At 41.8% G+C, this 15,964-nt stretch overlaps 1 protein-coding gene across 1 annotated transcript; it reads left to right on the top strand.

Moving 5' to 3' along the window:
- Window positions 1–492: 492 nt before the first annotated feature.
- CIDEA (cell death inducing DFFA like effector a) lies at window positions 493–14,500 on the top strand. The gene is made up of 5 exons (XM_080611515.1): window positions 493–541; window positions 4,520–4,676; window positions 4,858–5,004; window positions 6,928–7,109; window positions 10,257–14,500. The coding sequence occupies exons 1-5, from the start codon at window positions 504–506 to the stop codon at window positions 10,387–10,389; spliced, it is 657 nt and encodes a 218-aa protein (XP_080467641.1). The 5' UTR covers window positions 493–503; the 3' UTR covers window positions 10,390–14,500.
- The last annotated feature ends 1,464 nt before the right edge of the window (window positions 14,501–15,964 follow it).

Raw genomic sequence — 15,964 nt, 5'->3', positions numbered from 1 at the left:
AAAACCTACCGTTGTACCTGTGCAGTAGACAGAAGTTACTGCTCCCATGCCTCTAGGAATAACACTAAATACCTTTACTGTACGCATTAATCCAGGCCATAAGCTTATTCACAGGCTCTAAAATCAGAAGCTGAGACACCCTAATTACAGCATTAGAGCAAATCAACCCTAATCTGTTGATTTGCTCTAATGCTGAGAGGCTTCAGATGAGATCGGCTTCCTTTGGTAGTGTATTAACTGTAACTAGGTAACATCTAGTATGTAACACACACAGCAAAGCCCTTCCTGGATAAATTACCGAGGACGACTACCTTTAAACCAAGCTGGGGCTCCGCGCTGCCGCGACAAGCTCCTTGGGGAGGTCTGCCTGGACAGCACACCCCTCGTTCCGAGCACGGTCGGGAGAGGCCGGGCTGCATGTGGGGTCCGCCCAGCCGCGGGGAGGAGCACCGCCCACAACACTTAACCTTCGCAGCCCGAGTTGCCCCGGGGCGGGACGGGTTATGGAGGCAGCGCGGGACTATGTGGGCTTGCTGGTGCGGTGAGTAATGGGCGACCCACATAGCCCGTATACTCCCTGGCGGCCGAGAGCCGCCTGCTTCCCCGCTGGTCCCGGTCGGGGGAAGCGAGGGGAGAGCCGAGGCTGGGTAACTGTCGGCGTCCGGGAGCGAAGGGCGGTTGCTAGGTACAGTGTGAGGGCTAATCACAGCCGGCCTGTGCGCGTATTAAATGTGCTGGACGCCGTGTGGGAGGAGCAAGGACTAGCAGCCTTTTGAGCCTCAGACTGAGGGCAATGCGAGTAGGAGCTTTGCAGCCTAACCCCTGGCTGAGGTCTAATGGCTGGAACGCGTTGTCCTTTCGGCAGTGGGGAAGCTACCTTCTGGTGTGCAAGGAGCTGATGCGGTGGGCGTGGGGTCTCTTGCACCCGGTGGCAGCATGACCACGGTTCCTGGTCCCTGCTTACATATCGGGTGTGCTGTCCACGTCCAGAAAAGTTTGTCTGTATGCTGCTCACAAACGGATCTACTTCTAGCTGCGGTTGTGGTATCTCTACCTACAGTTAGTGTCTTAGCAGAGAAACCAAGTCTGCAATCTGGTTGAGCCCTAAGTCTCCTGACTGATTTCTGGCTTTTGTTTTTGCTTCACTGTTACTGCATTTGTCGTTTGCTTGTGAACTCTAACCTAAAAGTCAAATCGTGCCATAGTCCGAAGCCACACATGTTGTGCAAGGTTGATTTTTTTCAGAGTGAGGCTGAAGACCATTGCACCACATTCTTAGACAAACATACAAAGCATGCTGCAAGCAAAGATAAAGGGGGAAATGTGTGTATAGGGCTCAGGGTAAACTTTTGATCTCCTGGTTCTCCTAAAAGCAATTAATTCATCTGTCCCACCAGCCTTGATGCTACACTGAATGCTCGGGGCAGTATCTGTGAGCCCCTCTCTTGCAGGTTGTAGTTATACAAAACAAACTGGACAAGATGCCAAAGTTTGAAGATGTTTGCTCTTTCAGTTAAAAATATATTTTTGTGTGTTGCACTGACATGGAATCCCTCCTTTAGGGAAGAGTGAGGACTTGATCCTTTTGAATTTGAAGAATAATTGAACAGCAGTGTTGTCGGTATCCAACATATTACTTGACTTTCTCATGAGGCTGGCTGCACCTTGGTATGTTCCTTTCCGCCTCTTGTTTCCAGACTTAGCTTGATCAGCTTTCAATAGGAAATTATTTTGGTAACTCCAAATCTAGCAAAGGAATTCCCTGCATCAGGAGTCAGTTTGTCTGGTTTCTGAGGACAGCTGCATCAGAAAGGATCTTTCCAGGAGCCCTGAACCTAGAATCTGTTGGAGTCTGTGGCCTTTGTGTGTGTGTAAACAAAGAAAAAACAAGCTTTCAGTAGCAGACTCAGCAATGAAAGGGTTCACGCTCTGTTTGTCTGGCCTGTTTTTTAATCACACTGTCTTTTGTTCCCTAGTACTTCTCATTAACTGAAACCTCAGCCTGTACTGGAGCTGTATAAGCAGATGTAGTTTAAAGATGATATTGACTGGTTTTATTGAAATGCAGGTGAAGTGGCATCAATGTTAAGACTTGGACTCCTGTTAAGTGACTGTCTGGTGGAGCTAATGGAAGTCCTGGTTTATTAATCTGTTTTGTTGTATTTCTCTCTGGCTTTTTACATCTGATAGATCTAGTCAGCAGTGTCTGGTGATTGATCTTGAATCCTGAAGAAACTTCTCAGAGTTGCAAAATATGGTTTGTATAGTTGGTTGTTCTAAAGCCTGAGGTTGAACACTGTTAGTTCAAGTCCTGCCCCTGAGCCGTGCAGCTAAAGCTTTTCATTCTGTATCGGGATGTATGTTTTGGCTTTTTTCCTTATGCTTTGTCTTTTGTGAATGGCAACTTGGCTTAAGTAGTGGGAAATAAAACTGTTCAATGGAGCTGATATTTTCTGTCTTTAAAAAAAGAAAAATCTTGGCAGTGCTGTCATATATACCACTCAAGTAACCATTCTACGTGCTGGTTTTCAAATGTCTGAGAAGGAACAGGATGTAACTAGCTCTGAAAGCGTTGTCTCTTGAACCTTGACTGTTGGGGCTCCCTGGTGTCAGAAGCACGTGAATTGGAGTCACCGGCCCCGAGGTAGATGAGCAGGCTTCGTATCTGAGGAAAAGACCCAAGTGATTCAGAATGGAAGCTGCCCATGAACCAGCAGGGTAACTGGGGACTACTAACTTAGTCAGTGAAGAGATTAACAAACACTCCCTCTTATAGCATACTTCCTTGTCTGTGGAGCTTCAATGCTTTTGTCAGTGCTACTCTGTCACCTTGTCTTCCTCCCAGGTCTTGACCCTTCTCCAGGAAGAAAGTGCTTATTATTAGCTCTTTAATTTGAAATGGTGCCTGTCTCCTGAAAACTATATTGACTTCTCATCCTCACCAGCTTTGTTACAGGAAGGAGAGAGATATTCACCAGCCATGGGTATATATGCAAACTGTTGAAAGCCAGGGACCTTTAAAAAAAAAAAAAAAAAACAAAAAAAAAAAAAACCAAAAAACCCACAAACGAAAAAAAAAAAAACCCAAAGCTCCAGTAATGCTGAGGAGCTTTTGCGGAAGGTAACTTTTGATGTACGAAGGAAGGGCAATAGAACAAAGTTCTGTAGAAAACTCATTCAGAATGATAGCAGAAAGTAAATTAATTGCTGAAACTCTGTGTGGCCAGTCACAAAAATTACTTTCTATGTATCACAGAAATATGCCTAAAGACCAAATAAGAGATTTGGAAAAGAGAGTTATTCTCCTTGGTCAGTGTGGACTTGAAGAAATATGTGACTGGAACATAATTACTTGAGTAACTTTATGCCATTTCATCATTGTTTCAAAAATTCCTGTATTCACTCCCTGGCTGCATGAAGAGACTGTCAGTTCACTCCCCCTTCTGTAAAAGTACCTGATGATAGATTTTCCTGCATAAAGATCTTTTACACCTATGTGAAAGAATAAAATTGGGATGCATCCCTTTCCCAACCCTGTGCAATTCAGTATTAAGGAGCAAAAAGTATACAGGGAGCAAAGTCCAGGAGTGTGGAAGACAAGGTATTGTCTACCTTTAAAAGACTTTGTTAGAGATCAGTCAGCAGGTGATTTTTGGCAATCTAGCTATTGAATTAACCAGTGTAATTTGGCAGCTAAAAGCTGTCATTAGATGTAGATGGGAGTAGGTCTGTACCTTGGTGTGAAACTAGGCAGTTACCAGTGTTTTGTACTCAGTTTACCTAGGGGAACCTAAACAGTCACTATTAAAAAATGGGATTGCTCAGGAAAATTTAAAACTTTTTTCTAAAGGTGCTTGAATCTTCCAGCCCCTCTGGCAGCCTTGTCCAACACTGTGCATTTATACTTTGATCTTAATTTTCATTTCATTTGACTTCTTTTGATACATGAGGGTAGAAATTTTATTTTCTGATTTTTCAGAACTAGATGAAGTTTTATAGGCTGTAGATATTATTTACAAGCTAAACACCTCAGCTGGAAAACAAGCATAACTGTATCAAAATGTTAGGTGTTTTGAATACGGGTAATATGTTCATTCTTCCAAAAGCAAACGCAAATAATTAGTTGGAAGTAGTCTTGTGTGTTATCTCATTGAGTGTTTTTGTTGCAGGGTAAGAGAATGATCTAAGTAGCTGAATGCAGTAAGAGCTGCCTTTCTAATTCAGAGTTAAAACCTGTCAGCCTCACTGTAATCATGACCTTGACATCAGCTGGCCCATATCTGCTCGGAATGTTTTTAATTTTAGAAGTGTTTTCAAATGTCACTGGCAAGAGAAAGCTCGGAGATGACATGTCTGTAGGGCTATGTAGTGTTTAGTTTTGAAAGCAAACTCTGTGGGTCTAACATGACCTGTGAATTACTCATATAATGTGCTTACCTCGTTGAACTCAACAGTCCTCCTCCTTGCAGTACTTGACATGACTATTTTTGTAACTATGGTGAATTTTTATTTGTCTTAGATCTTTGGTATCCATGGGAGCATCTGTGGGAGCAGTAACAAAACAGACCCTGTTCCCTCCTCTCATGCCTGCAGGGCGACCTTTCCGTGTGTCGAATGCCTCCCGAAGCAGCCGGAAAGGAATTGTGGCAAGCAGTCTTCAAGAGCTCATCAGCAAGGTATAGCAAACAGCCACACTCTGGATGAAACTTAGTGAAGTACAGTATCACAGAAGGGCAACCCACAGACCCTATTCTTCTAAAAATCATTACTTGGGAAGTTGGGAGAATGTCAGATAAGTCTTATTATGAAAGGATGGGTCCTCTTTTGAATGCTAAAAATCTACTGTGTTTTTTGCAGACTTTAGATGCCTTTCTTATATCTGCTGGAATAGTTACTTTGGTTTTGGAGGAAGATGGCACGGTTGTGGACACAGAAGAGTTCTTCAAGTCTCTGGATGATAATACACACTTCATGGTTCTAGAAAAAGGACAGAAATGGACACAAGTAAGTGTTGACTGCCTCCCTCACTTGAATAGAAGTGGATGGAAGGATTTCTGTGGCTGCTAAAATTGTTGGGAGGAGGGGAGAAAAGGAAGAAAACTTCTCCTAAAGAAGGCAAGGTATCAATGTAAAACGGGTGTTGCCTTGTGAATACAGTAATGGTTTAGTGAAGGTTAGAAAAATGCCTGTGTTTAATCTTGTAAACAGCTAAAAGTTGTCATCAAAACCTAATGTTAGTCTACATGCATCAATATCTTTTAAGAACCATTAAGACTGGCTAACTTTAGCCTTCTAATCATATCAACTCAGTGTCCAATTTGTGTTTTTGTGGGGGAATAGTCATCTGTACATCAGTAAGACAGAGTCAAACTCCTAATGGTCTTCTCATGAAATAGTTGTTGCTAGAAAGCTAGCATCAAAATTTCTTCTACCAGGTGCAGAGCTGGCAGAGGAGCTGTAAGCAGGCCTACCATTTTTGTTTGTATATAGAGGGCTTACTTGTGTGGCTGTCTTTTCTCAGTCTCCTATTGTAGTGTGGGCAGTTTGTACATTTTTCCCCAAGACACCTTACTGGCTTTTCAATGTGCTGCATCTAGGCTGTGAGTTCCAAGAGCAGAAAAGAAGTTGCAGCCAGGGTATGACTCTGCCTTGACTGCCCTATGTTCTCTCTGGCACTGCAGCAGAACAAGTTTGAATGCTTCACCTCTTCAGCATGTGCTGAATGACAGGAGAAGGGCTGCTTTAGCTTGACAAATCATTTGAAAGGTAGCACAAGCTCTGTCGTGCTTTATCCAAATATTCTGGGTGCTAACAGAGGGCATACACTACCAAGCGTACCAACTACTTGTACATGGCCAAAACTGTTGTTGATAGGGGGCCCTGTTGCTGAAGCTCAGAGACTATCAAAGTGAAACAGGCATAAAATTGCTGGCTAATGATATACTACAGTGTTTAGTTTAGCTTGGTTTGACTTATCATGGCACTGAGCGCTGGGGTGACAAATACAAAAAGGCTCAGTCTTACCCGACTTTATTGCTTCATTTAGCATGAAAAAAATAGCTTGGCAGTGGCCAAGTCATTAACCTTGAGTAGAATGCGCTGAGCAGAGTATCCCACTTATCCACTAGATGTCTCTGTAAATATGGGTTTTCTTTACTATTTTCTTTGGGTTTTTTCCCCGCCTTGAAGCAAGATCCTGAAAGCATCACTGTCAGCCCTGAAGCAGACAAGGGCTGCTTTGAATAAAGGAGGCTGGATTTAAGGTGGAAGATGACTTTCTATGCTCCTCCTCCTTTGCTTTTTCTCTTAAAAGCTCAGTACTAAACCCTAGGCCTGATCAGTAGTGGTTCCTTGCCCATGTTAGTTTTTCAGTAGAAAAGAAAAGAGGTATTAGGAGCCAGGATTTGAAATGAGGACCTGACTTTTCACAGATGTCATCTTTTCAGGTATCTAAGGGTGCTCATCAGTGTTGTGTTCCTTCCTAAATGGAAGGACCCAATGTCACCCTGGTTATTTGGTGGCCTGTTTCAGTGTGGACAAACTGTGCTGCCTCAGCTAGCAGCTGGAGCATACCAGGATAATTAAATGGGAGGAATACTGTCCAGTGGCATTACTTGTGGCTTCAGTATGCTCTGAAGAAGAAGCTGTATAACAGAAAATAAATATTCAGGAGGTGCTATGTCGCTCTAGGACTTCTGTGTCTGTTTGGAGTAGCTCCAGAAGCCTGACTGGGACTTGAACAAAATTATGTAAGCTACAAACTTACTTTTTGCTGTGCTAATGCTTTTAATTTTGGTTTAGAGCTGATTAAGAACTAGCCCCAAGACTGGCATAAGCATGCTGCTTCTAGAGACGAACAATTAATGATTGTCTTGCTGTAGTTTCCTGGCTCATGGTACAAACTGTCTTTCCCTCTCTTTAAATTAGACAAAAAATGGACTTGCCACTGTGAGACAGAAGAAGAAAATGGGAGTAGCTAACATCACATTTGATCTGTACAAGCTGCACCCTAAGGATTTTATTGGCTGCTTAAACATCAAGGCGACCTTCTATGAGATCTACTCTGTCTCATATGACATCAAATGTATGGGAGCAAAAAGTGTATTGCGGTAAGTATGTTTCCACTATTGATCAGGCATATCCATTAATGTAAAATCTGGCTCTGTGAAGCAAGTGTGTTTATAAATTTGGTATTTTTATTAATTCTTACACACTGGCCAATATGCTGCATCTTGTGGTGTAAGGTGGATAGCTGACATGTGAAAACTTAGCATAGCTTTTTTATGGTGGAATTTTAAATTTCCCCCAAGGCAAAAATCTTATCAGCGCATATTAACTGCAAGGGTGTAGGTACAGCCCCTTTGTTTTCCTGAGAGAATTTCCCTAGATTTCTTAGACTTGTTTGAGTAATGCAGGAGGCTGAGGAAGAAGCATTAGACTCCTTGAAGGGGGAACTACAAGGGGATGAAATGAGAGGGATTTGAGATCCAATGACAAAGGTCTTAAAGCTTGCTCAGGCTTGGCAGTGCCTGCCTGCCTGCCTGCCAAGTTCACTACCTGAGCTACATGGAGGTAAAGGAAAATGGGAGAGATATGACAGTCTGATATCTTACTGTGAATTTGTCACCTGATGTCACTGGTTTTAAGCAAACTAGGAGCCTCACAAGGACCAGTGTTTCCTACAGGACTAATCTGTGGTGAGTGGGTTGTGAGTTTAGTAGAACTGGCTGTTAGAAAATGCTGTCTTATGCAGGGGCAGAATAATACCTGTCCTGTCCAATGCTTTCAGGACTGTGTTGAAAGCCTGTGCCTTGTCAAAACCAGCTGTGTCTTGCCATGGTTGAAGAAAACTTATTCTGAGTCCAGATGCTTTCACAAATTTGCCATACTTTGACAGCTGTTGAAGCTGCAGCCCTGAATTTCTCTACCTGACCTTTCAAACTCTGTTTGACACAATGGTGGTGTGTTGCTGCATTTTAATATTTGAGGACCAGATCTGCTCTGTACAGAGCAGACAGTTGTATATGCTGTACCTGAGGTTTTCACTTCCTCTGAGCAACATGTAGTCTTTAGTTTAAAGTCTTCAAATAGCCCCTTGTCTCATGATGCAGGTATTAAATATTGTAATGCTAATCTTGTTCCCTTTCTTCCAGTCTGACTGACCTCTCCCACTTAGATGGTCCTTTGCTTAATCTTTCAGGCTATAACTAGCGTGACTGTATTTGAAACTTGTCTCTCTAGGAATGCTGCAGTGATTACTCAGTTATATGCTATGCCTACCTGCAGAACTGGCTTCATTAGGGTTTATTCAAAGCAAAGGTTTACCCTTGAACAGCTGCACTCCTCCAGTTCCTATGTTTGTCAAGTCTCTTGAGCCAGAACAAACTGATATCTGGCTATCTGCTATGAGGATAAGTAGCAGCACTGGAACTTGCACTGCTAAGGAAAGTTCAAAGTGACAGTTCTGCATCCCTGCCAACACAGGGCAGCTGGTGAGAAAGAAGTGCTGGCAAACAGCTGAAGTAGCTGTGGAGTTCTTCTGGAAGCATGTTACAGAGTTGAGCTATACGGGAAGTGCCAGTGTCAGGGTGGGAAAATAGCCTGCTAGCAAGGAACAGGGGTGACAGAGATAACCTTGGGCACTTGTGAACACAACGATGACATGAGATGGCCTGTCTCAGTTTGCTGTTGATGCTGGAGACAGAGGATATGTTCTTGGTGTAGTGCATTTGCTAATGAGCTCCGAATTGTGAACTGATGCCCTCTTCCTGGGCCCACCTGTGGAGTGCAAAGGACTTTAAAATGCTGCAGTTGTTCATCAGTGGGTGGGGTTCAAGGTCTGCTAGATCCCATTAGTGTGTTTCCCCTAATGGTTTCTCCCTTTAGTGTTCAACTAAAGGATCAAATGTCCAATTCAGCAAATAACTCACTCCATAGCTTAAGTGACAACTGCTCTTGTGTGCAAGTAGCACACTGCAGCTGTTCAAAAGCTTGGTACCAGGTGCAGCTTTCTTTACAGCTGTAAAACTCCTTGGCCTGTATATCTGGTGAAGGGAAGGACATACTGAAACAGCATATGTGTGGGAAGCATAAATAAGGGTACAGTGGTTTTTTAAAAGCTTCCCAGGCTCTAAGTACAGGGTATTCTACTCTTTTGAAGCACTGGATTTTGACTGCACACCTTCCTTCATCATAGTGGAAAAAATGAATTTATAGGAAGAAGACTTTGCCTTTTCTAATAGAGTTCAAAGGAGAAGTGAATTAACAGCAAACAGTTCACAGCTGCATGTTTCCTCAGACAGGAATTCAGAAAATCTTCTTCCTTTTTTGCAGGAGAGGAAGGCTGATCTGGTTTCTGCATCTTCAGAAACTGATTCCTTTCCAGTTTTGGAATGGTTCTAGTTCTTGCATACCACTTCCCCAATGCCTCAGTCAGCTTCATACTTATGAAGGCCTGCTTAACTTTCAGGGGCTGCGGCTTGAATGTAGTGCTTAGTACTGATGTCCCCATTGTTTCTGGGAGAATGAAAGAAAAATGTAGCTATAACTGAGTTGAATAAATGAATATTCAGATATGATCATCTCTATTCCCCTGTAGTGATCCACAGTTTATATTGTAGACTTCTGATGCTTACCTGATCTTAGTTTATGGATCTGTACTGATTCTCACACAGTATTATATATTTGAATGCTGATATTTATTAGATCTTTAAAAAAGTAGTTGTGAACTGATAATTCTTAAGCCTTGAAGCTTGGACAGCATTAATTTGTCTGGCTTTGCCTGTTTTGCTGTCAGGCATCCACAGTAATGTGATTGCTCAGCTTCAGACCTAATCTAGTTTGGTCTGTAGCTTAGAGATACATGCAGTGTTGTATTAGTGAATGGCCTAAAGGTGAGATATGAGGTGGCTTCATGATGCAGGAATGCTGCCAAGCTCCCAGGCAAAGTCATCTTCGCAAGTGCTCTGGTAGTTTGAGTGATGGCTTTGCAGGAGGATGGTAAATGCCTAACAAGATGCCTGCTTTGTTAAATGTGTTTTCTGGTTCTGCCAACATGTCAATAGTTTTCTGTTGATCAAGAGCCACAGAAATATTTTTTTGGAAAGAAGGTACAAAAATTACCAGCTTAGAAGTGAAAGGGAATGACAGTTCTTAAGTCTGCCTCACACATCCTAAAGGTGGTGTGGGTGGGCAGAAAAGGGGTAATGTCATCCTCCTTGGTGACTTTTTTTGTTAACAAACTGCTTTTCTTCTAGGAAGGTGCTTCAGCTGATGTCCCATGCAGCACAGATAACTGGACAGTTTCTTCTTTATACTGGAACTTACATGTTACAGTTGATGGGTGAATATGATGAAGATGGCACATGTGCAAGATCAAGGCGGGAGTAGTGAGCCCAGCTGCACTTCTGATATTGGATCTTTTTGCTTAAAGACATTCTCCTGCCCATATTTGATTGTAGTGATGTAGGTAGGGGGATATCCACTGATGTGAACTGATGTTTTTCCCATTTGGGAATGGTTGTAGGCCTTAGTCATAAAATAAGTGTTTGATGCTCACAGGCTCTTAACACAGTGAAAGGATGTGTGCCTAAAGCTGAGAATTTGCCCCAGCAACTCAAAATGGAAAATAGGTATACTTGCGAACTTGTGTGGAATATTTCTTGCACTGATCAAAGCATAATGTGGTTGGTTGGTTTTTTTTTTTTCATGGCTGTCTACTTGCCTTCTGAACAGACTGGGCTGGGGTGAGAGGAACTATGGTTTTTTTGTTTTAGTCCTTAACAGTGCTGGTATTAGTGCCCAGCTGGCACTGAGGTACAAAAGGGTGAAGTGTACTTATTTACTGCTGCTAACAATAGAACTACACAATATAACTTAATCTGGGTTCAGTGACTGACTAATGCAGTCTAATTGGAGAAGAGCAGCTACCAAGCAGAAACTTAAAATTTAGCCTTGCTTCCCTTAAATAAAATTTTCATCATAACTCTTTATACTTCAAGCCTACAAAGAAATTCAGGTTAGTATAGCTTATACATGTTGAAGACCTGGTATATTTATTTAATGGGTCTGATATCCACTTCTGCCTGAAGTATTGAATAATTCACCAGTTTCATGAATATGGCTTACAAACAGCCTCCTGAGCTTTCTCCAGGAGTTAGACCATCACTTCTGTAGTTTTTTTACTGGTTAGTTACAAGGTGACACAACATCCCAAGTTGTACTTAAGGTACAAGTAAGAGATGCTGGATTTTGATGCCCCTGTGTTCAGGGAGAGCAGCAGGACACTACCTACTCTTGTGTAACATACATATGCTCTAAACTGGATATTTGTAGTTTTATAGTCTCCCAAGACAAGCTGTATTAAGGGCAGAGTTTTTAATCCTTAAATAGAATTGTCCATATTGTTTTCTACTCTTCAGTGATTGGCTAGTATGACCAGCTTTCAGGAAGTTTTTCCTAAACAATGTATAAAACTGGAAAATTAGCAGTTAGACATCTTGTGTCAAAATACAAACTCCCATTGCTGAAGGGGAAAAGCCCAACTTTGTTCATAGGTGTGTATTTTGAAGTTTTCATTTGCCTGCTCATGAAGAATTTTAGTAAGTTGGTATAGTCTTGCTTAAGACTGAAAGCTGTTAAGGAGATAGCAGGTACGGGTTAATGTCTGACCTGATGGCAGGTGCCACTAGGAACAAGCCTAGGTGACAGCATGAACAAGTGGGGCAACAGAAGAAAGCAATGGGAGAAAAAGGAAAAAGACCGGTGTGGACCCCACAGCTCTTGCCATGCACCTGCTGAGAAAGGAGTCCATTAACTGTGGGTATCAACTGCACTGACCAGTCAAGGGAAAACCTAATCTGCTAAAAGCCAACAGGCTGAAAAGACCAAGCATCATGGTAGGTGGGATCTATTCTGACCTGTCAGCTGAGTTTGTTCACTGTATATGGGAATATTGCTCTCACTTTTATCTGCAAATTCCACCTTTATATGCTTATTTTAACCTTCCTCTTATGGATGGGACCTAGCCAGCTGGAGCTGCATCTTTCAAATCACTGTTGTGATGAAAAGCAGTCTAAATCCAAATGTTAAAGGTACTGATGAACACGAGTTTGGTAGGTCTCTGCAAGTCTCTTCAGTAATGGTATTACAAATAAGTAGACAGCTAAGAAAAACCTCATTTTTTCCCCTGATTTCTTTTGTTTCCCATCTACATCTGACTGCTTGCTGGAGGAAGCGGGGAGGGCACACTGCTCTAAGCAGGGTGAGGACTGGTTCTTTCCTAATTTCTTGCAGGGAAGAATGCCTGTAGCTTGCAGCACTATCAGGTTTCCTTCAGAAGAAAAAAAATCTATTCTGTGAGTAATAAGAGATTATATTAAAATGAAGCTTAATACTTCATCTGTGTTGTTCTTAATATCCCACCCAAATGATTGTTGCCATTATAATTGTTGGCTAAAGTCTTTCTATTCCTGTCAAGGAATTGCATTTAACTGATGCAGTGCAAGGACTTTGTCATTAATTCTTTCAGCTTTAAAGAACCATTTATTCTATTAGAACAAGCACACTTTTTGAAAGCAAGCTCTATATAATGCTCCTAGGAATATTTGTGTTGCTAATGGTGGGAGCATCAACATTAAAAAACCCCAACCAACCAAACTTGCATAGTATTGCTTTGTGTGAATTGCCTCTTCAACATCTGTAATACAAAAGCTTTTGCAAGTCTGAACTGTGCAGTTCTCAAATTCCAGCCTTCTATAGCTAGAGGCAATTGTTACAGAACTAGCACTTCATAGTTTCCAGTGGCACTATCTGAGAACCTGATGTGATCTAAAATGCGAACTCAGTATGAATTTGCAATGTTTTTAAGCAGCTGCTGCTTTGACAGCTTAACAGTTAAAGCTTGAGTTACTGAAGATCATGTGAGCTGTGAAGTTTCCATCTTAGAGCATCTCCTGCTGATTCAAAATGCAAACAGCTGAACAAAGTAACTCAGCTTTGATACATTCTCAAAATAGGAGAAATTACTTGGAAATTGCAGAAGTCTGAATTGCTTCACTGCTGCTGTATTTTGATTTTGCCACAGGCTTAGTATTTGAGAGATGATGTTTCCAACTGTACCAGCTTCTTTCCAGAGATAAAGTTTTGGCTTTGGATCAGACTGAAGGAGTTTATCATTCTCTGAGTTGGAACCAGTTTGATTTTATTTTTCACAGGCTGCTTAGGAGGCATAGATTTTACTTAAGCTGTGTACGTGATAAACAGCAAAGAACAACTTCAGCATTATCTGTCGGCAAATTATATACAAGTGGTGTACAGTATCTAGCAAGAAACAGAAGAACTAAAAGCTCAGGCTTTTAACTGCAGATACATAGAGAAGCAGCTAGCTTTTCTACTTGACATTTTTAACTTTAATTTTTCTTTCCATAAACTCAGTTAATCTCAGTTAATCACTTGTTACAGTTGCAGTCAAGGCTGAGAGCAGTGACATGTCGAAGGTGTGAAACATGTTTACTGCCTCCTTGCTTGCACTGACCCTTTTTGCCTGTTGCTTTGCATCACTTGCTAACAATGCACCAAGTCATACTCTCCAGTTACCAAAAAAGGAATTTTCACTGAAGTACTTGATCTTGTTGACTCAGGCACTGTTCTGCAGGCAAAACAAAGTTGCTCTATTCGTGACTAGAATGAAGAATCTTGTAGGGTTTTTTGTATGTGTAATTTATCACTACTTAATTTCCTTCCTTTCATAAACCTATGAAGTTGTTGCTTTCTTGCACCTTCCTATTATTTCAGGAAAAATAAGATTACAAGCTCTTCTGTTCAGGGGGAAAGGAAAAGGCAGGATTTAAATTCCTTAGACCATTTTGAATATGCTCTAGGAAACATCCTGAATCCCTTCCTAAAAGAGAAGGGAAGGATAAAGAAAGGAAAGTAAAACTTTGAGCTGGAAGTTTTTTTGGTAAGTAGAGAGGTATTAACAATTTAAAAAATGTTGTAGGAAATGTAGTTTGGAATGTTAACTGTGATGATAACTACATGTGATCATTTGTAACTGACTAAAATTATAACTCTCAATCATTTCAGCATGCTTCTTCCTGAGATGGCACTTGGACTGAAGGCACAAGCTTATTTAAGTAAAAACAAAAAAAAGCTTAAAACCAAAGTGTATTTTTGATTTGATGCCTCCAGTTTTACTGGAGGTATTAATGTGATTAACATACCACTTCAGCTATATATTATTACCCTGATGGGGTTTAGAGTTTATCACTGCTTTCTCTACCTTACCCTGTCATATATGCAGTTAATATATTTATAATCATGAGGATTGCTACTTTGCTAAGGGAAAAGATAGTATTTTATAATGTCACAATTTTCAAGATCAGTAGTTTAACTTGCTGTAAAAATTTAGATGGGTGAAAATTGTGTCAGTGGTGGCAATATTTTCTGATGTGTGGTGCCAATTTTAAGGAACACTGTCCATGAATAAATAAAACCAAATGGTGGCTTTGGATGTTGTCTCTATTAATTTCCAGAATCACTTATTCCTGAAATAATCTTGAATGTTAATGGATCTGTGGTCTGGCACAGACAGTAACCAAATGCTGGACTGTGACAGCGAAGTAAATGGATACTATCATGTGGCTCTGAATTCTTAACTCTTTACTGCTGACTCACTTTCTGCCTCAGAGAAACTGTACAAACTGTGTTTCCTTTCATACAAAAGGAATGCCTTCCTTCATCTTTTACCAAAGCTGCAAAAGATTACTGAGTATGGGAGATAGGCAATCTCTGGTTTTCACAAAATATAGTAAGGATCAAGGACCTCTTCTTACAATGCCTCACAGAAACTCCCTGCAGTTGTTATCTACAGATACAGTAGTACATATTTGATTGCAGGGAAATATGAATTTAGTGAACTTTTAGATTTGTCTAGTTCAGGATTAATTTAGTCTTCAAAAGGAGTAGCATGTAAGCGTGATTGGTCTAGCATACTTGTATCTTTTTGCAGAGCTTGACTATTGAGCAGTTCACCTCTTGTGGGAAAACCAAAGTCTGACTTCTGCAAAAGCACAAAATAACACTGGGTTTAGTGGGAAAGTTTTGGCAGTGGGAGGTGAGGGGGTGCTGTGGGGGTGATCTCTGTGAGTAGAGACTTGGGGTCTCTGGTCTCTGTACCTGTGTTGTACACAGCTGCTTCCAGCTGGCTCCAAAATGAACCCAACATTGCCCAAAGCTGAGCTGTGTGAAAACACATTTAGGAAAGGGTAAAAATGCTGTGCAGCAGCTGTGAGACAGGACTAGAAAAATGTGAGAGAAACAACTCTGCAGAGAGCAAGGTCAGAAAAGGAGAGACGGAGGTGCTCCAGGTACTGGAGCAGAGGTTCCCCTGCAGTCTGTGGTACAGACCATGGTGAGGCAGGCTGTGCCCCTACAGCCCATGGAGGACTGTGCTGGAGCAGATACCCACCTGCAGTCTGTGGAGGACCTAATGCCACAACAGGTGGGCATGCCTTGAAGAAAGCTGCAGCCCAAGGAGAGCCCATGCAGGAGCAGGCTCCTGGCAGAGAGGAGCCCGCATTGGAGCAGCTTTTCTGTCAGGGCCTGTGAGGACTGACTGGAGCAGTCTGTTCCTGAAGGGCTGCACCCTGGGGAGAGGATGCCTATGCCTCTGTGCCACTTGTGGCCAGACAGAGGAGGTAGAAGAGTTGGGAATAAAGGAGTGAAGTTGAGCTTAGGAAGGATGGGGAAGGGTGGGAAGGGAGAGAAGGTAGTTTTAGTTTCGTCTTTGTTTCTTGCTATCCTATTCTATTTTTTATTCACAATAAATTATATTAAATCTTCCCTGAGCTGAGCCTTTCTAGCTGGTGTCAGTAACAGGTGAGTGAGCTTCTTTTCTTTATCTTGACCCATAAGCTTTTTAATCTTATTTTCTTCTCATGTTCTCTTGAGGAGATGGAGTGAG

The sequence above is a fragment of the Psittacula echo genome (assembly GCF_963264785.1).
Source record: "Psittacula echo genome assembly, chromosome: 2".
Taxonomy (NCBI): domain Eukaryota; kingdom Metazoa; phylum Chordata; class Aves; order Psittaciformes; family Psittacidae; genus Psittacula; species Psittacula echo.
This window is presented reverse-complemented; position numbering and strand designations above follow the sequence as displayed.